The sequence below is a fragment of the Lissotriton vulgaris genome, chromosome 2_1, assembly GCF_964263255.1.
Source record: "Lissotriton vulgaris chromosome 2_1, aLisVul1.2, whole genome shotgun sequence".
Classification (NCBI taxonomy): domain Eukaryota; kingdom Metazoa; phylum Chordata; class Amphibia; order Caudata; family Salamandridae; genus Lissotriton; species Lissotriton vulgaris.
This window is the reverse complement of record NC_141687.1, coordinates 1974637723-1974659638: the sequence shown is the minus strand read 5'-3', so window position 1 is coordinate 1974659638 and position 21916 is coordinate 1974637723. Positions and strand designations below refer to the sequence as shown.

At 45.7% G+C, this 21916-nt stretch overlaps 1 protein-coding gene across 3 annotated transcripts in view; it reads left to right on the top strand.

Annotated features, from left to right (window-relative positions):
* MAN2A2 (mannosidase alpha class 2A member 2) overlaps positions 1–21916 on the top strand; it is a 668437-nt gene that overhangs the window by 422366 nt on the left and 224155 nt on the right. For all 3 annotated transcript variants that reach the window (XM_086958183.1, XM_086958182.1, XM_086958181.1), the window contains 2 exons: positions 17944–18180; positions 20253–20375. In XM_086958183.1, coding sequence (XP_086814309.1) covers positions 17944–18180; positions 20253–20375 — 360 coding nt within the window. The remainder of the gene's footprint in view (positions 1–17943; positions 18181–20252; positions 20376–21916) is intronic.

Here is a 21916-nt window from a genome sequence, read left to right as displayed (position 1 = left end):
ACTACAAAAGCCATGTCCTTCCCAGAACGGAATCAAGCATCCGAGGACCGGACCGGTTTCGAGGTAACACCTCTCATCAGCCCGGCTAGCTTGACTCCAGTGGTGTGGAGTGCCTGGGACCCACGTCTGGGCATCCCCAGTACACTTATAGCGAGTTTGCAAAAACAACAGGTGATGGACCGAATGAGGATCAATGTCACACATTCAACCCAGTCAAAAGATCTGGGTCCTAATCCATAGTTTTTTTGCACTCCACACCACCCTGGGTTAGACAATGGCGATATGCAAATCAGCTCTGACCCTGTGCCCCATGGGAACAGTCCAGTCCGAACTACAAAAGCCATGTCCTTCCCAGAACGGAATCAAGCATCCGAGGACCGGACCGGTTTCGAGGTAACACCTCTCATCAGCCCGGCTAGCTTGACTCCAGTGGTGTGGAGTGCCTGGGACCCACGTCTGGGCATCCCCAGTACACTTATAGCGAGTTTGCAAAAACAACAGGTGATGGACCGAATGAGGATCAATGTCACACATTCAACCCAGTCAAAAGATCTGGGTCCTAATCCATCGTTTTTTTGCACTCCACACCACCCTGGGTTAGACAATGGCGATATGCAAATCAGCTCTGACCCTGTGCCCCATGGGAACAGTCCAGTCCGAACTACAAAAGCCATGTCCTTCCCAGAACGGAATCAAGCATCCGAGGACCGGACCGGTTTCGAGGTAACACCTCTCATCAGCCCGGCTAGCTTGACTCCAGTGGTGTGGAGTGCCTGGGACCCACGTCTGGGCATCCCCAGTACACTTATAGCGAGTTTGCAAAAACAACAGGTGTTGGACCGAATGAGGATCAATGTCACACATTCAACCCAGTCAAAAGATCTGGGTCCTAATCCATCGTTTTTTTGCACTCCACACCACCCTGGGTTAGACAATGGCGATATGCAAATCAGCTCTGACCCTGTGCCCCATGGGAACAGTCCAGTCCGAACTACAAAAGCCATGTCCTTCCCAGAACGGAATCAAGCATCCGAGGACCGGACCGGTTTCGAGGTAACACCTCTCATCATCCCGGCTAGCTTGACTCCAGTGGTGTGGAGTGCCTGGGACCCACGTCTGGGCATCCCCAGTACACTTATAGCGAGTTTGCAAAAACAACAGGTGATGGACCGAATGAGGATCAATGTCACACATTCAACCCAGTCAAAAGATCTGGGTCCTAATCCATCGTTTTTTTGCACTCCACACCACCCTGGGTTAGACAATGGCGATATGCAAATCAGCTCTGACCCTGTGCCCCATGGGAACAGTCCAGTCCGAACTACAAAAGCCATGTTATTCCCAGAACGGAATCAAGCATCCGAGGACCAGACCGGTTTCGAGGTAACACCTCTCATCAGCCCGGCTAGCTTGACTCCAGTGGTGTGGAGTGCCTGGGACCCACGTCTGGGCATCCCCAGTACACTTATAGCGAGTTTGCAAAAACAACAGGTGATGGACCGAATGAGGATCAATGTCACACATTCAACCCAGTCAAAAGATCTGGGTCCTAATCCATCGTTTTTTTGCACTCCACACCACCCTGGGTTAGACAATGGCGATATGCAAATCAGCTCTGACCCTGTGCCCCATGGGAACAGTCCAGTCCGAACTACAAAAGCCATGTCCTTCCCAGAACGGAATCAAGCATCCGAGGACCGGACCGGTTTCGAGGTAACACCTCTCATCAGCCCGGCTAGCTTGACTCCAGTGGTGTGGAGTGCCTGGGACCCACGTCTGGGCATCCCCAGTACACTTATAGCGAGTTTGCAAAAACAACAGGTGATGGACCGAATGAGGATCAATGTCACACATTCAACCCAGTCAAAAGATCTGGGTCCTAATCCATCGTTTTTTTGCACTCCACACCACCCTGGGTTAGACAATGGCGATATGCAAATCAGCTCTGACCCTGTGCCCCATGGGAACAGTCCAGTCCGAACTACAAAAGCCATGTCCTTCCCAGAACGGAATCAAGCATCCGAGGACCGGACCGGTTTCGAGGTAACACCTCTCATCAGCCCGGCTAGCTTGACTCCAGTGGTGTGGAGTGCCTGGGACCCACGTCTGGGCATCCCCAGTACACTTATAGCGAGTTTGCAAAAACAACAGGTGATGGACCGAATGAGGATCAATGTCACACATTCAACCCAGTCAAAAGATCTGGGTCCTAATCCATCGTTTTTTTGCACTCCACACCACCCTGGGTTAGACAATGGCGATATGCAAATCAGCTCTGACCCTGTGCCCCATGGGAACAGTCCAGTCCGAACTACAAAAGCCATGTCCTTCCCAGAACGGAATCAAGCATCCGAGGACCGGACCGGTTTCGAGGTAACACCTCTCATCAGCCCGGCTAGCTTGACTCCAGTGGTGTGGAGTGCCTGGGACCCACGTCTGGGCATCCCCAGTACACTTATAGCGAGTTTGCAAAAACAACAGGTGATGGACCGAATGAGGATCAATGTCACACATTCAACCCAGTCAAAAGATCTGGGTCCTAATCCATCGTTTTTTTGCACTCCACACCACCCTGGGTTAGACAATGGCGATATGCAAATCAGCTCTGACCCTGTGCCCCATGGGAACAGTCCAGTCCGAACTACAAAAGCCATGTCCTTCCCAGAACGGAATCAAGCATCCGAGGACCGGACCGGTTTCGAGGTAACACCTCTCATCAGCCCGGCTAGCTTGACTCCAGTGGTGTGGAGTGCCTGGGACCCACGTCTGGGCATCCCCAGTACACTTATAGCGAGTTTGCAAAAACAACAGGTGATGGACCGAATGAGGATCAATGTCACACATTCAACCCAGTCAAAAGATCTGGGTCCTAATCCATCGTTTTTTTGCACTCCACACCACCCTGGGTTAGACAATGGCGATATGCAAATCAGCTCTGACCCTGTGCCCCATGGGAACAGTCCAGTCCGAACTACAAAAGCCATGTCCTTCCCAGAACGGAATCAAGCATCCGAGGACCGGACCGGTTTCGAGGTAACACCTCTCATCAGCCCGGCTAGCTTGACTCCAGTGGTGTGGAGTGCCTGGGACCCACGTCTGGGCATCCCCAGTACACTTATAGCGAGTTTGCAAAAACAACAGGTGATGGACCGAATGAGGATCAATGTCACACATTCAACCCAGTCAAAAGATCTGGGTCCTAATCCATCGTTTTTTTGCACTCCACACCACCCTGGGTTAGACAATGGCGATATGCAAATCAGCTCTGACCCTGTGCCCCATGGGAACAGTCCAGTCCGAACTACAAAAGCCATGTCCTTCCCAGAACGGAATCAAGCATCCGAGGACCGGACCGGTTTCGAGGTAACACCTCTCATCAGCCCGGCTAGCTTGACTCCAGTGGTGTGGAGTGCCTGGGACCCACGTCTGGGCATCCCCAGTACACTTATAGCGAGTTTGCAAAAACAACAGGTGATGGACCGAATGAGGATCAATGTCACACATTCAACCCAGTCAAAAGATCTGGGTCCTAATCCATCGTTTTTTTGCACTCCACACCACCCTGGGTTAGACAATGGCGATATGCAAATCAGCTCTGACCCTGTGCCCCATGGGAACAGTCCAGTCCGAACTACAAAAGCCATGTCCTTCCCAGAACGGAATCAAGCATCCGAGGACCGGACCGGTTTCGAGGTAACACCTCTCATCAGCCCGGCTAGCTTGACTCCAGTGGTGTGGAGTGCCTGGGACCCACGTCTGGGCATCCCCAGTACACTTATAGCGAGTTTGCAAAAACAACAGGTGATGGACCGAATGAGGATCAATGTCACACATTCAACCCAGTCAAAAGATCTGGGTCCTAATCCATCGTTTTTTTGCACTCCACACCACCCTGGGTTAGACAATGGTGATATGCAAATCAGCTCTGACCCTGTGCCCCATGGGAACAGTCCAGTCCGAACTACAAAAGCCATGTCCTTCCCAGAACGGAATCAAGCATCCGAGGACCGGACCGGTTTCGAGGTAACACCTCTCATCAGCCCGGCTAGCTTGACTCCAGTGGTGTGGAGTGCCTGGGACCCACGTCTGGGCATCCCCAGTACACTTATAGCGAGTTTGCAAAAACAACAGGTGATGGACCGAATGAGGATCAATATCACACATTCAACCCAGTCAAAAGATCTGGGTCCTAATCCATCGTTTTTTTGCACTCCACACCACCCTGGGTTAGACAATGGCGATATGCAAATCAGCTCTGACCCTGTGCCCCATGGGAACAGTCCAGTCCGAACTACAAAAGCCATGTCCTTCCCAGAACGGAATCAAGCATCCGAGGACCGGACCGGTTTCGAGGTAACACCTCTCATCAGCCCAGCTAGCTTGACTCCAGTGGTGTGGAGTGCCTGGGACCCACGTCTGGGCATCCCCAGTACACTTATAGCGAGTTTGCAAAAACAACAGGTGATGGACCGAATGAGGATCAATGTCACACATTCAACCCAGTCAAAAGATCTGGGTCCTAATCCATCGTTTTTTTGCACTCCACACCACCCTGGGTTAGACAATGGCGATATGCAAATCAGCTCTGACCCTGTGCCCCATGGGAACAGTCCAGTCCGAACTACAAAAGCCATGTCCTTCCCAGAACGGAATCAAGCATCCGAGGACCGGACCGGTTTCGAGGTAACACCTCTCATCAGCCCGGCTAGCTTGACTCCAGTGGTGTGGAGTGCCTGGGACCCACGTCTGGGCATCCCCAGTACACTTATAGCGAGTTTGCAAAAACAACAGGTGATGGACCGAATGAGGATCAATGTCACACATTCAACCCAGTCAAAAGATCTGGGTCCTAATCCATCGTTTTTTTGCACTCCACACCACCCTGGGTTAGACAATGGCGATATGCAAATCAGCTCTGACCCTGTGCCCCATGGGAACAGTCCAGTCCGAACTACAAAAGCCATGTCCTTCCCAGAACGGAATCAAGCATCCGAGGACCGGACCGGTTTCGAGGTAACACCTCTCATCAGCCCGGCTAGCTTGACTCCAGTGGTGTGGAGTGCCTGGGACCCACGTCTGGGCATCCCCAGTACACTTATAGCGAGTTTGCAAAAACAACAGGTGATGGACCGAATGAGGATCAATGTCACACATTCAACCCAGTCAAAAGATCTGGGTCCTAATCCATCGTTTTTTTGCACTCCACACCACCCTGGGTTAGACAATGGCGATATGCAAATCAGCTCTGACCCTGTGCCCCATGGGAACAGTCCAGTCCGAACTACAAAAGCCATGTCCTTCCCAGAACGGAATCAAGCATCCGAGGACCGGACCGGTTTCGAGGTAACATGGCTTTTGTAGTTCGGACTGGACTGTTCCCATGGGGCAACAGGGTCAGAGCTGATTTGCATATCGCCATTGTCTAACCCAGGGTGGTGTGGAGTGCAAAAAAACGATGGATTTGGGCCCAGATCTTTTGACTGGGGGAGTGTGTGACATTGATCCACATTCAGTCCATCACTTGTTGTTTTTGCAATTGCCGCCCTAAGTGCGCTGGGGATGCCCAGACGTGGGTCCCAGGCACTCCACACCACTGGAGTCAAGCTAGCCGGGCTGATGAGAGGTGTTACCTCGAAACCGGTCCGGTCCTCGGATGCTTGATTCCGTTCTGGGAAGGACATGGCTTTTGTAGTTCGGACTGGACTGTTCCCATGGGGCACAGGGTCAGAGCTGATTTGCATATCGCCATTGTCTAACCCAGGGTGGTGTGGAGTGCAAAAAAACGATGGATTTGGGCCCAGATCTTTTGACTGGGGGAGTGTGTGACATTGATCCACATTCAGTCCATCACTTGTTGTTTTTGCAATTGCCGCCCTAAGTGCGCTGGGGATGCCCAGACGTGGGTCCCAGGCACTCCACACCACTGGAGTCAAGCTAGCCGGGCTGATGAGAGGTGTTACCTCGAAACCGGTACGGTCCGCGGATGCTTGATTCCGTTCTGGGAAGGACATGGCTTTTGTAGTTCGGACTGGACTGTTCCCATGGGGCAACAGGGTCAGAGCTGATTTGCATATCGCCATTGTCTAACCCAGGGTGGTGTGGAGTGCAAAAAAACGATGGATTTGGGCCCAGATCTTTTGACTGGGGGAGTGTGTGACATTGATCCACATTCAGTCCATCACTTGTTGTTTTTGCAATTGCCGCCCTAAGTGCGCTGGGGATGCCCAGACGTGGGTCCCAGGCACTCCACACCACTGGAGTCAAGCTAGCCGGGCTGATGAGAGGTGTTACCTCGAAACCGGTCCGGTCCTCGGATGCTTGATTCCGTTCTGGGAAGGACATGGCTTTTGTAGTTCGGACTGGACTGTTCCCATGGGGCAACAGGGTCAGAGCTGATTTGCATATCGCCATTGTCTAACCCAGGGTGGTGTGGAGTGCAAAAAAACGATGGATTTGGGCCCAGATCTTTTGACTGGGGGAGTGTGTGACATTGATCCACATTCAGTCCATCACTTGTTGTTTTTGCAATTGCTGCCCTAAGTGCGCTGGGGATGCCCAGACGTGGGTCCCAGGCACTCCACACCACTGGAGTCAAGCTAGCCGGGCTGATGAGAGGTGTTACCTCGAAACCGGTCCGGTCCTCGGATGCTTGATTCCGTTCTGGGAAGGACATGGCTTTTGTAGTTCGGACTGGACTGTTCCCATGGGGCAACAGGGTCAGAGCTGATTTGCATATCGCCATTGTCTAACCCAGGGTGGTGTGGAGTGCAAAAAAACGATGGATTTGGGCCCAGATCTTTTGACTGGGGGAGTGTGTGACATTGATCCACATTCAGTCCATCACTTTTTGTTTTTGCAATTGCCGCCCTAAGTGCGCTGGGGATGCCCAGACGTGGGTCCCAGGCACTCCACACCACTGGAGTCAAGCTAGCCGGGCTGATGAGAGGTGTTACCTCGAAACCGGTCCGGTCCTCGGATGCTTGATTCCGTTCTGGGAAGGACATGGCTTTTGTAGTTCGGACTGGACTGTTCCCATGGGGCAACAGGGTCAGAGCTGATTTGCATATCGCCATTGTCTAACCCAGGGTGGTGTGGAGTGCAAAAAAACGATGGATTTGGGCCCAGATCTTTTGACTGGGGGAGTGTGTGACATTGATCCACATTCAGTCCATCACTTGTTGTTTTTGTAAGAAACAGATAGGGCTCCATACCCTCCACACTCTTCACTAGATTGTAAGCCCTCACAGTCTTTTTAGCTCCTTCAGCCTCAGCTCTATATTGGGTTTTCCGCTCTAGGAAAATTTCCCCTACTTGTTTCTTGTGCTGGGCTGAAACAGTTGTGGGGTTCGTGAAGAGGTATCCAAAGCCTAGGTCTTCAAGGGTATTTCTTACATATTTCAGCCAGGGGATGCGCATCCAATGAGTCCTATCCAAGCAGTCCAGTAAGATTTCTCTGCTTAGATGCGCGTCTGGGTTAGCCCATATTTGTAGCCAGGCCACAATTGGCCTGAGTTTTAACAGGTCATCCAAGTACGGCCTCCCCAGCTCCCTATGAGCTATGATTCCAGCGGTACTAGGTGGTGCCCTCAGGATAGATTTCAAATATTTGTTTTCTTCTTGTTGAATCTTACTAGTGTTCACAAAGCCCCATACTTCTGCCCCATAAATTACTTTGGAGCATGATACGGAGCCATACAGATTCATCACCTGTTCTGGACTCCATCTACCCACCCTCCTGCCATAACCAGCTATTGCCCCATTAGAGGCAATCATTTTGCTACATCGTTCCGCCACCAGGGAGTTAAACTGCAGAGCACCGTCAAAGGTTACACCGAGGTAGGAGAACGTTTTAACTTCCTCTAAAATATGAGTGCCTATTGTATAAATGAATTTAGAGGAAGGTTTTTTGCCAGCCAGAAGCACATACGATTTACCCAAGTTGACTGATAAATCCAGGGTACTCATGAACCTCACAAACCCGTCTATCAGGATTTGTAAACTTTGGGGTGTGCGTGCTAGCAAGACCGCGTCATCTGCATAAAGCAGGACAGGAATATGACGCGGTCCGAGCCTTGGAGTGTCTGCCTTTAAACCCAAAAGAAACTGCTCCAGGTTATTAATATAAAGGGAGAACAAAAAAGGGGCAAGAATGCAACCTTGTCTGACTCCGCTCTTACATGGGAAAGAGTCAGACAGTCCTCCCTCCCTATTAAATCGAACCTGGCCGTGGTGTCACTGTGCAATTCCCTTAATATTGTAATTAGACCACTCTCAATCCCCATGCTTGACATCATATCCCACAGCTTTTCTCTATTGACGTGATCGAAAGCTGCTGCCAGGTCCATGAATCCCATATAAATGGCTTCGTCACTGGCCAGTGTATATTTGGCAGTCAGCATATAAAGGTTCAGGCATTGGTCACTAGTGGACCTCCCTGTCCTAAAACCATATTGAGTGTCCGAGAAGGTGTTATTCTCTTCGGTCCACTCGGACAGTCTATTGAGGATCCTGGGGAAGACCAGGTGCCTGGGAGGTCCAAATCTACGTAGATGGACAAACTGCCCATTGCTCTTCCAGATCTGGGTTTTCTGGCGGGAACAAAAAAGCACTTGTACCCTTGTAGGTGATAGTTATTCACCATGGCCCATGTCTCCTGTAGGCATATGACATGAAATCTTTTGATAAAATCAACCCATTCCTTATTATTAAATTTGCCTGCTACATTCCAGGAAATGAGTCTCACTCCCTCTCCCCCTCCCCTCTGTTCTAAACCCCCCTGGGGCCTTGTTGGCATCTGCTGTGTTGACCCTTGCGCTGCCTGCCCATGTCCCCCTCTTGTGCATTCTATGGTTATAGCCTCCGGCTCAACTACCAGAGGATTCCCCACACTGCTCGGTAAGGATTGCTGAGCCTGATGACTTTGGTCCTCCAACACCTCTGCCCAGGCACCCTTTTCCATGCAGCCCTGGGGGACGTTATCTGTTTGTCAATCCACCCCCTCAAGGCCATTCAGGCAATTAAATCGGTTGTAGGTGTGAAAGGGTGGTTCAGGGCGGCCAAATAGTGGCCTGGGGTTAAAGGTCTGGCGTCTCACCCTCCTGCCAACCCTCTCCCAGTTTTCATTTATTTGGGGCGGCTGCAATGGGACTGGAGTAATGGGAAAAAAGAAAGACACACGAAGGGTTTGGATGGTGGATTCCCTGGATCTATTCTTCCCTTGGCATATATAAGCCACCGTACCTGAGTCCCTGAAACTTACCAATATGCAGTCCCCTATAATAGATTTGTGTGTTCTCCCCACCCATGGCACCCTTCTTACCATTATGATTTCATTATTGAAGTGTGTCGGGAGGGGTCTATTTATGTTCAGCCACTTAATTACCCTACTTTTCAGGGCACAGAAATCCTCAATTTCACCTTTCTCGAGTGGGGGGACACCCGCCATGACTACGGTGAAATCATTAGTCTCTGGGGGTAGGATAGGCCTTCGTGGTCTTGAGGGAGGGTTCATTAAAGGAGATGGTGTGGTTCTATCTACTGACTGTGCCGGTAGGGCAGGGCCTGAAGGAGGAATCGGCATGTTGGGGTTAAGAGACTTAGTCGGTGCAGGTTTAGGCCTTTGCAATTGTTGCGAAGCCGCCGCATTAGCGGCTTGTGGAGGGACTGAGTTTGCTACACTATTTGCAGACTGTTGAGGGGCTATTGTAATGGGAGCATGTTCTTGTTGCCTTCCCTGATGACCGGCCGGGGTTTTCAGACTGCCTGAAAACATGTGTGAGGTTAACAGGGTAACCGTTAAACCTCACACTTCTCCCGGCGCGCTCCCGCGTAGCGACGACGCTGGGGGTCCAAATACACTAATGCTGCTTGTTCGTTGGCTGATAGGCAGGGGGGGGCGTGGCCAGCGGAGTGAGCAGCCCAGGTGTAGCAGGTTGGGCGCGCAGGGGCTCCTGGTCGCTGGAGTCCCTGCCCAACAGCTTGCAGCCCCGCTGGTCCCAACGCCTCACCCACGCTCCTCCCAACAGGTACAAGCAAACAGCCTCCTCAGTCTAACACTCGAAGCGGGACCCGCGAAGCGGGTCCGGCAAGTCGTGGAAAGAAACTGCTCCGTGCAGCAAAGCACACCAATCCGCAGTCCGCCTAGCGGAGTCCAGGCAAGAACAGGCTATGGTCCAGCAAAGAGTCAAAACCAGGAGGTCAGAAAGAAAAAAGAAAGGGGAAACCTGTCAAAAGATGCCAGGTCTAACATGGCCAAGGTCCTTGTAGATAAAATATGCTTTGAAAGGTTAAGTAGACTGAATGCCTTGCGGTTTCAAAAAGATGTGGCTCTTACATCTGCCCGAGAAACTTTTGATCTCCAAGTACCACATTCCTTGACAGTGGTGCAGTCTCTTTTGCAACTTCAATTGCCCCAGCATTTCGGTGAGCTTGTACACTGTATTTTTAATGCATCTAAGACTGCTGTAGTGGCACACTTTTTTGTGTAATTGGATCTGGACTGGTTTCTGCGTTTCGGACTGTACTTGGAGTAATTTCCGTCCTTTCTCCACTCCTTGTTTTGAAGTGTTTTTGGAGGCATTCCAATTTTATTATTGCTCCTTGTAGGTGTATTGGTTCTGTTTTTGTTGCTCCAAGATAGATGTCCCACAACAAGACTATCTTGAAGTGGAACTAACCAATGTCCTTATCTGTTGTGAATGCATGATACAGAATTTTGGACAATCCCTGCTCTTAGAACTGAATTAACACAGGTCTCTGTCCTTCTGGCCGGCATGGTTTTCAGGGACTGCAGTCTTTATTTCGATGTCTATGGTGCTCATTCAAGTGTGAACTCGATGTATGCCTTGTTACGGAATTGTCGTCGTCTCCTGATTTAAACCTGCTTGTGCGTCATTGGCAGTCACATCATCTATATTGTCAAATGAGGCTTCTTCCTTTTCTGCAAGATCCCCACTATAAGTTGCCTTCACCAGATTCCTTCGACTTTAGGTATCCTGGCTTCTGGGCACTCTTCTGATGCTGCACCATGGGACTGTTACCTTCGGAATCTGCTGGATGGGCTGTTTATGACTATCTTCGTTACTTGAATATTTTGTTCAGGCTTCTTTCGATTTGATATGTGTGGGTTCCCTCTTGCTTTGAGTCTGCTTATGTTACTAAAGTGTTTATATGAAATGCAAGGCTTTTTATACAAACTTGGTGCTATTGCTATTTTTTAGATAGTTCTATCTTTCCGACCACAGGGGAGGTTAAATGACATAAATGTGTAAGTGAATTGACATTCATAAGAGCGCACATCTATCACAAGATGTCAATATGCTAAAAGAATGAGAGCTCCGAAGGAAAAGACAGAAATAAAAAAAACATTTATTTGATAGGAGATTTGCTAGCGGTTAATTAAAAGGTCTTCAACGCTTTCCGAAAGCTATTGTGTTCCTGCAAATCACTGATAGCACATGGGAGAGACTTCCACAATTTTGCAGGTGACACAAAAAAAGCTCTACCTCCCCCTAGTCTCCCTGAATTTAGGAACAACTACAAGATTGTAAGGTGCAGACCAAAGCTGTCTAAAGGGGATATATCTCTAGAACATCGTTGTCAGTCATCTGAATCGGTATTTTGCACCGCCTTATGAACAATGCATAAAGCCTTAAAGGTAATTCGTTTGTGCACCGCTAGCCAATGCAATTCGGAGTCCTCTGTCGAGACTGATTGATGTTTAGGTATTTCTAGTATCAATCTTGCTGCAATATTCCGTACCAGCTGGAGCTTAACTATTATTGATTGATTGATCCCTAAATAAAGTACATTTCAGTCTTTCATTTCTTCTAGTCTAGCCTAGAAGAAATCAAGACAAGAACTACCTGTTTGTGTGCGTTCAGAGGGATAAAAGGGGGCACCTTCCTCAAAGTCCTAATAATCCAAAAACAAGTGGATACAGTACGATTGACCTGAGGGTCAAATGAGCGCTTATTATCCGCTAGTACCGCCGAGATTTTTGGCGGCGTATGCCGAAATGGGAAATGCCTCTAGTATGTCTGACCACTAGGAAATATTCTAAATGGAAGGGTTGGTTACCAAAAATCAACCTGGTCCCCATTCAGTCTACAATAGTTGCTATCCATCCAGATAGCTGCTGTCTGCATACATTTCTTAAAATTGGCAGCAATGGCCTCCATATCCTTAGTGATGAACATGATTATTTGAGTGACATTGGCATAGGATAGATCCTGTAGGGAGACTGAGAGTATAAAAAGAGTCAGGCACAGGGAGGCACCCTGAGGCATTACTCATGGCAGTGGATCAGAACTAAATTGATTCATAACAACAGCCTGTGACCTATCCTTCGGAAAGGGTGTTAAAAGATCTAATGCTGATCATGAAAGTCCCCGATTCCGCAGCCAATTAGCAAGCAGGGCAGGAGAAATGGCATCGAAAGCTGAGGATGGATCCAAGAGAATCAATGCCGCAGCCTGCCGTGCTTCAACAACAGAACTGATATTATCAACAGCTGAAACCAAAGTAGTTTATGTCCCATATTTGGTTCAGAAACCCAAATTGAGAGTAATCTAACAATTCATGTGCCTCCAAATATGCCACCAATTGTAAGTTGAGGTGCTTCTCCAAACGTTTGACTGAGTAGGCAGTAGTGAGATGCGCCTATAGTTTTTCAGGTTTAGTGTATCTAAGTTCGTTTTTTTTTTTATAGAAGAGACTTAACAGCATCTCTTTTCCACAGTTGAGGGTAAATTCTAGAGCTAATTACTTTATTAATGGTAGTTGCAAGATGAAGAGCAACTGTCTTAGGTACCAGCTGTAGAACCCTAGGGGGGCATGGTCAGGGGGAGAGCCTGACTTTGTACTAAGAAGATAAAGCTTCACTTGCTCATGAGTCAAGCAAGAGAAACTAGAAAGGCCCATTATCTGGTTGTCACCAGATTCTGTAGACTCTAATAAGCTACTTTTCACCTGCGAGTAGATATACAGGCGCATGCATTAAGGGAGTCAAGTTCCCTATATATATTCAAAAGTTTGGTTTGGAAAAAGCTTGCAAGACTAGAATTCTTGAGTACCTTATATACTGGTGGGTATAGTAAGCACAGAGAGCAAATTGATCAGTTTAAAGAGCTCCCTTGCGGACTTGGCTGACTAAAGTGAGTTAGTGCAGAAGCAAGCTTTCTATTCTTGAATGGCTGCTTTGTATTCTTTCATGAAGGTCCAATATTGGTCTTTCCCCTGCAGATCATAACATGTTTACCATGTCCTTTCTTGATGCTGACGAGCCTGTCTTAACAATCTGAGCGTCTCAGAAATCCATGGGAAGTTGGCAACTTTATGCGAGTGTACTTCTCCTTCATGGGGGTAATTTGACATTTGAGAAAGCCAGGATGAAAATTCAGCTGCCACTAAATCTTCATCGTCATGGTTTGTCCAACAACATTCCTTCAGGGCCTGAGATAGAGTATCTTCCGAAAGTCCCTTCCAATTCCTTTTAGAGATTTTATTACAAAGGCATTTAGAATTCCTTTGGTGTTGAAGTCCATCCAGCATGAAAAAGACAACGTAATGGGCACACCAGATTATTGGCAGCGCTGTAAGAATCCTAAGAGTAGCGTCTTTGGAAAAAATACCATACAATGTTTGGCTTGCCCTATCTGTGGGGTCATTGACCAATTGTGAAAATCCACAACTTAACATCACATCTCTAAACTCCAGTAAATCTCTACACCTCTCATCCTCCAAATGAAAGTTAAACTCTCCCATAAAGGTAATACTATGCTTACCTAAATGAGGTTCTACAAGATGTAAAAACTCTGGTCCTGATTTAGATCTTGGCGGACGGTTACTCCGTCAAAATGGTGATGGATATCCCGTTTGCCGAAATATAAATCCCATTATATCCTTTGGGATTTCTGTTTTGGCGGACAGGATATCCATCACCCATGTGACGAGGTAACCCATCCTCTAAGATCTAAATCAGGGCCTCTGATACAAAGTAGGACCTAGGTCCAGGGTGCCTATAATCCCGAATCCCAGTAAGCTAACAAATGGAGTTGATCTTAATAAAGAACCGTAATGCTTCACAAAGTCAAGTTCTGCACTGGCTTAATGAGACAGGTGCAGGTGGATTTACAAATGATAGCCAGCCCCCTCCCACTCAACCCATCCTAGTTTGCATAAGGATGGTAAAGCCAGGTGGGATAGCGTCCACCAGGTTGGGACTGGACAACTCATTAGGTCATGTTTCCATGATTAATACCCAATCAGGGTCATGAGTTACAATGAATTCCTCAATCTTAACTTTATTTTTAATAAGTGAACGAGCATTAATCAGAAAACTCTTTAGGCAGGATTTTCCAGGTGGAGTTTCTTCAAGTTTACTAGACTGGGTGGTAGCAATGTGAAAAGGTGAAACCAATGGAGTGACCTTAAAACCACATGAGGTGCACCTACAGTTATACGTATGATAGAGTTAATTGAACTCTGTAGCGTAAGGGCATGGCATAACATTACTGCTCCAACTTAAAGCTGCTCTTTCGAGTAAGTGCTACTAGTGGTCTCACCTGGGGAAAAACTGCCAGGGGTTTTGGCACAAGGCACTGTTGAGCTTGCCTGCAATGCATCAATGGCAAACCGGCTGCGCGTGTCTGCTGCATGCCCATGTCCCCATATTCATGTATAGGCGTTCTTGAAAGAGAGAACTCAGCACTAAACTGCTGACCAACTCCACCAGAGTAGTCAGCGGAAGTAAGGCAGCAGTTCCCTCCGCTCAGTTGGTTACAATGAAGCTGCAGCAATCAGGTGCACACCGAAAGCCTAAGTTTAAAAACAACCCCCTCAAGTGATTACTGCGCAAATCAATAGTAATATCAGCTACAGAACTAGTATTTAAAAATATTTAAAGATCAACAAAAGCATATATATGAAAAGTTCAAAGGGATTTTATAGGGTTATTATAGGGATTGCATTTTGTTTTCATTTTAGTTTTTCTTTTTATAGTAGCATCTTTCCAAGATGTTAGTTTGAATATGTTTTTAACTAACACAATAAAATGCCACGCACCCATTTATTATGGTTTTTATTGTTGTTCTATAGTCTGTACTGTTAGTTTCAGGGGCACATACTAGAAGGTGATGTCCTTACTTTATATTGTTCTCATAGGAGACGACTCTTTAATCCAGACTAAGTAAAGATGTTTTTCTGTGTCTCTGACAGAATAAGATAAGTGTTTTAGTATTTAAAAAGTGTCTGTTTTGGATTCGAGGAGAGGCACTTCACACCAGATTTATCATGGAAGCTGCAGAGACCTGTGAATGAGATGCAGCTCTGCAGTCCCCAATATTTGTTCTAAGAAAGAAGACAGCTGTGCAGGCAGATGTAAGTAGGCTTGCACACTAATGATGGAGTAATACACTGAGGCCGGCTTCCTGATACATTACACCAAGGTATGGGTTTAGATCTTTCCAAGTGGGTCCGGCAGAAGGATACTCCCACCATGCTCACGCTAGTGTAGGGGCATTAGTGATAGATAGGAGTTGTATTAGGAATAATCGACAAGGTTGAACTATTTTTATTTTTTACCACTAATAATGCTCATCTGTCTAATAATCTCAGTTCATGTTTTACTTACAAGGATTAGATATTTTCAATAAACGTTTGAAAATGTATTATTGGCTCTTCTTTTTGTGAAACCTTGGGCATGCAAAAGTGACAAATGAAAGGGTTAGCTCTGTTTCCACAAATTCAATGGGAATAAAAGTGGTCATGTTCGAGGTTGCTGACAACATCTACAACTCTCGAGGTTTCAGAGTTTAAATGCGGTACTGTGAGCTAGCCAAACCAGTATTTACTGATGATATAAGAAGACACAATTCCATTATTATTAAGTTCTGTTGATCCAATCCACAACATGTAACAGGTTCTGTGAAGAGTTCGGCTTGCAGCAAGGTTACATGAAAACTGGAAGAATTTACAGATGGATTGCTTGTCTAGGCTGTTTTGATGTTGGGTAAAAGTGGAACCCTAGCCAAGTGAAGGAGAGTGTTCAGAGCATGTGTTTGTGAGGCTGCAAAATGCTATTGCCCTGTGTGACTGATCCAAAAAAATGGTAGATGTCCTTTGATAATAATAGCATATTATGGAAAGTTGTGAATTGCATCAAAATGGATGGAAGCGGGAAGGTGATTTGGAGCAACTACTTAGAGTGTGCAGTAACTTGAGTGACAAACTGTAGTGTGTGAGTGGTGTTGCAAGCAGAGGAGGGAGACTGCTCTTAGAGCCACTGACCCTCGCATCATTAGTTTGCATCAGGGAAAAAAGATGTTGGCATGAACAGCTTCCAGGAATAGCTAAAAGAAGATGGTTGGGGAACACTATTCCAGTCATAGACAGGGCCTCCAATCAGTTTCAAGCAAAATAATGTGGTTGGGGTGGGGTCCTTGCTTATTAGTGTATTGATTGCCATCAGGGTTGGACCTGGCCCTTCTTCACTCCTGCTGGGGGACCCAAGCCGAGAAGCCCTTTGACCCTCCCAGTGCGTGTAGGTGGAGGACTGGTGCACAGCAGTGGTAGGAGGCCTAGGCTCCTCCTGATGCTGACAGGGCCTTTGCCGTCTCCCACTGCCTGAAGCATTTGAACAATTGCATTAGGCCTCTCGTGGGTCCTGATACCCCTATGCTGGTGGCATAGCGGGGGTGAGCCAAGTCGTTGACCTCTGATTCCAGTTTATTGCCAAAGGGACAACGGAAGCAGTTAAGTTTGTGCCCAGGTGGCTCTTGCACTTTGGCGGTTCACAAAACCAAGGAAGGGAACCGGAGTAGCAAAATATTGAGGTTACATATGGCAATGTCAAAAAACAGGAAAGAACACACACTCGAAGATAAGCTCCTGAGGTCTGCAGTGGGGAGGGGTGACTCCGCTTCTACAAAAAGAGCGAAAGACAGCTGCTGAAGTTGCCCTGAGCATAATTGACACCAGTAGCTCAGTTTCCCCATATGCCAAAGAACTTGTCAACACACTTCACACACGTGAAGAGCTCCTCAAATTATTTCCTACTGATACTACACCCCAGAAATAGTGCACACATAGGACCTCAACAAATCAGAACTATGGTGAAGAAACTATGGAGTCACAGGCGCTCTGTTCTACCGTGTCTAAGGTGACCAAATACTGTAAAGGAGTCCTAGATGACTTGGAGAACATTTTGGACACACAACCCTTGATTCTTGGCCTGTATGACTCTTGGTCTCCCTCACAAACTCTTCTGTTACTGCAGAGGTAAACATATGCCTTGGCCCTCGGTGTCGCAAAATGTGCTACTGTTGCCTTTGGGGTAAAAACACAAACCTTGAACACTGCTCTTGGCCTTATTTGCTGTGGGACGTCTTGATAATGGAAAAGATTACCATGATACAACAAACCCAGGCCAGTTTTGGGAACATTTGGAGCCGTTTTTAATTTTCCTTTCTGAGAACTAACTTGCTCCAAGCACTTGAAAGTGCTCAAACTAACAACCACTAGAGCAGATTAAAAGATATGGACCAGGATGATCTAGCAAGGAGGCCAACTAAGGTGGGCAGGCAGTGCAAAATTGTATGATTACTCCTATGATCTACAGTACTCAAATAATATGTGGGGGTTCACTAGCTGACAAACTAGGATTGTCAACTGTGAGTGGTATCTTGGGTATAAGGAATAGAGGGGCGGAGGGAATAGTAGTTACTATTTTTTATAAATGCATAAAGTCTAATAAACCAAGGGAATTGCCTACCTTGCCAACTTTTCCTTGCTGGCCAATGGTTGTAGGTAATTGTTAACAAAAACTCATCAAAAGGGAAATGATTTGTATCCATATATGTTTGAAAATCAAAAATGACTAAATGGTTTGGTTTATAAAATATTATTATTGCCATTCACCGTTAAAAGTCCACTGTCTATCCTCAGGTGTCCTTTACAGCCCGCCTACCTGCACTCGGGCTGAGCATCTTCCAGCTGTACAAATCATTCGACAGTCACACAACTCTCAAATCCACTGTGCGAGTCTATCTTCATGGGAGAGATCTGACGGTCAAAAAGCATGAGGCATTTCCTGTCAAAGTGTTTGAGTCAAACACAGACGACATAATGCTTGAGAACCAGTATTTCCAGGTGTGGTTTTCCGGCATCACAGGGCTCATGAAGGTAAGAAACTTCTACCTCTTGAACATCTTGCATGCATGACCAAATTCTGTTGATAATAGCGTGGGATTTAACAGCTGATGATAAGATTCACATGTGGGTATTCCAGTGACTCATTTTGATGCTTGGACATTTTGCTGTAGTATTTGCTAAGTAGTTGAATTTAGGGAAGCCTTCCGGTGTATTGATCTGACAGCACTATGAACTATAAAGATGACAGCATAGGTATGTGTAATGTTGAATATTTTAATTTGACCCCCGTTAACTAAGGTGTGGGTTATGTGCACAAACACTAAGGTGAGCTAAGGGATGTACTTATGTCGAATCTTTGTGTAGTAGAAATGTTTGCCATTCACCGTCCAAAAGAAGTTGTTTATAGAGGGTATTGTTTGTCGTAGCTGGCGGGGGGATATTTTAGTTTTCATTCAAATTTGAAAAAGGCATTCTGATATTGGTAGATGACTCCTAGTTAGATTGTTCGACTTATTGGGGGGAAAGCGGACCCAGAGACTGCCACACAGCAGGGAAATCCAAGAGACTGACCAGCATGCACTGAGACCTGCTGGCTCTACAAAGATTCAGTGCCTTGTGCATTTAAATGTATTCTTCTCACTCTTTCTGCACTACCAACGTTAGTTTTCATTTGATCATGTTTTGATTGGCTGCTTGAGGTTCTTTTACAATGTTAAAATATCTTTGGTGTGATCAGGAGCGCATGAGATGTGGTCCTCTTTTTAGCAACTCGTTTGTTTTTGGTGGGTGGTGGAGTGACAGAACAGGACAAAAGTGCACAGATTGAGTTTTTTAGTTTTATAGGGAGAAGTACGGAATGCTTCTACTTCACAAATATTCATTTTTAGAACAATAGGCATGACTATCAAACACAAGTGTGGGATAGGAAACTGTTTGTGAGTGAGTGTGAGTGTATCATTTCCCTTTTCGGTTGATGAATAGCCATTCTGCAGAATGTTGGAAGGCACATTTTCCATTGTTGTTAAGTAGATAGGATGGTAACATATGACTGGCTCCTTTGCCCCCATTCCAGTTCGAGAAAAATATCCCAATCAAATGTCCATATAACACACTTTTTCATCACACACTAATAATTGTAACCTAGTTTCAACCAGACCTCGGGTGCAACTTTCTATCCAGTGTACAGAGCCTCAAACTTGAGCTGCGCTTTCTGGAAAAAATAAACTTTTCTTTTCTGCTCCACATACCCGAGTTAATTTTAAATTAAATGCCCTATATAAACTCCAGTTAAATTTTAAATTATTTATTCAGAAACAAAATCCATAAAACGCAACATGTTAACTAATTAAATTATCAATTCACAATTTTTTATTAAGAGTTGAACAACTAATTAAATGGATGTTTTAATTAATCTAATCAAACACTTAAAAAGTTAGTCCTTGCAAACCCATAATGCTAACTTAGCTGAATGAATTCCTAATCTATGAAGTATTGTTTTCAGACACGTCTTCCTTAAATCTACCTATAAAGTGTAAAGCAACAGAAAATTACCTTTGTTGTTGTAAGTTCTGCCATCACATATTCAGAAACGTACTGGTCTGTATTGCCGCATTTGTAATCACAATTTAAACCGCATTGTGTTGTGTCAAATCGCATGCTACATCATGGGACAGTCATCCTTTTCACAGGCCCATAAAATAAACTGCATCTACTAAAGAAGAGAGATGAGAAGAGGAATGTTCCCCTGGCTACAGGACAAATGTGTAAACTCATTTACTTCCACAGCTGAATCAGTTTCCTATGGAATTCAGGTAGATGCTCCTTTGATTAAAGAAAGGTTCTGGCCCAACTATGTTGGGTGTTACATGTACCAAGGCACCCTGGTGTTTTGACATGCTGTGTGCTAAAAGCACAGTACCTTAAATAGCCTCCTAACCAGGAATTACACAAATAATTATTTTTAACTAAAGAGGAGCGGATATTATTTGTTTCCACCTTGTCATGGTCCTTATAAGCCTTTGGTCTTAGCTTGCTTTGAGAGGTTCTTCTGCATGCCTTTTAAGTGAGATTGTTTAAGTCACAAAGTGTTTTGTGTTTTGCAGAGTATCAAAAGAGTGGGCGAAGAACAGGAGCAGAAAGTCAAAATGGAGTTTCTGATATATGGAACCCGGACATCTAAGGACAAAAGTGGGGCTTACTTGTTCTTACCTGATGGTGATGCCAAGGTAAGCAGGTTATTTTTTCTAATCGGTTGGTTTATCAGAGAGCAATTGGGCTTTCACATATAGTATCACTTCATGTTGATCACCCTACTTTTCAAGATACTCTTTTCAATTAGTTCACCTCTTAATTTGTAATATATAATAGATCAATAATTTTTAACTTATCAAAACATTTTCTTTTGGGTCCTATATTTAGTACAACAAGCAAACCAGAACCCTTTAAATAACTAAAATCATTTATTTATTGGTGGTTTCATCATTTTGTAATTTAATTGGCAGACTAGCATATTAATATGTGCTTTTGTGTGAATGTGAAAGTGTGCGTGATTGTCTCATGCCAGTAAAAATAAATGTTGAGCAATAAAAATAGTTCTTCAGCATTGGATCTTTCATACTTTCACATTTTTTTATAATTCCTCATCATAGGGTTGGAATCCCTGGTAGTTTTCAAATAGCTATAATTAGTGTTAAAATTGCCATAGTCTCAATAACACTGTTTGTTAAGTAGTACTGCCCTCTCATTTGAAACAACCCAAACTTCAGCCAGTGAGGTGGAAGTGCTGAACTTTAACTTCCACCAGAGGCCACCATAGCTCTTATTTCTATAGCATTTTGTGTGTGAGGGCGCCCTTGGAAAGGGCTCTGGTCTTTACTAACTTAAACTTAACTTTTAGTGACTTTGGACTTCTTGTTGTACGGCTTATACTTTCTCTGTAAAACATACATTTCAAAACTGTGCAAGACTAATTCTCTGCATACCATTAGGATATGTTGGTCTTAGTCATGCTAGCTCACAGTGCACAATCTGTACCCTTAACCTGACAAGGTAAAAATGGAGTGTGCACCCTCAGAACATGGCAATCCTGACTCCCCAAGGAAATCGTTGAAACATATCTAGAACCATTTCATGTAGTGACTCATGCACGCCCAAAGAGATACACAAAAAATATACAACATGACGTTTTAATATTTACTTTAGCATTATGAATCTTGGGTTAAAAAAGTGTGCTTTAGTGATCAATAGAAGGAAACAGGATAGTGTGATCAGCAATACAAGAATGGTGAAGAAGATAAACAATTCAACCATTTAGCTGTTACAGAGAATATATGCTTGCATATAACTACTGTTATAGTTTGTACTCCTACCAAGCGCAATCTTTGGGCTATCTAGTTCCCCTGTTACCTGTCGGTGAGTGTCATCAGGGAGCCCATCTTGGTGGAGAGCTGGGCATCATCCTTCGCAGAACGTAAACGGGAATCAGCTGGGCTGGAAGTTTGGCATGGGGTGACCTCACAGTGCCAGTGAAATGCTCCTCTAACTAAACAAGAGCGTGATGTTGTTTATGTAATAAACATCACCCATGTTACTATGCCAAAGTTCAAGTAAGGCTGCCAATTATTGATTCTACCCTGACAAAGCTGCTGCAGACCGAACAATAATAAACAACATCCTTTTAGCTTTGGTACAGAATGTTCAAGGCTCTTATAATGTGCCCATGAAGATGGGTAAATGTAAGCAAAGTCATTTCATGAAACATTTTCCG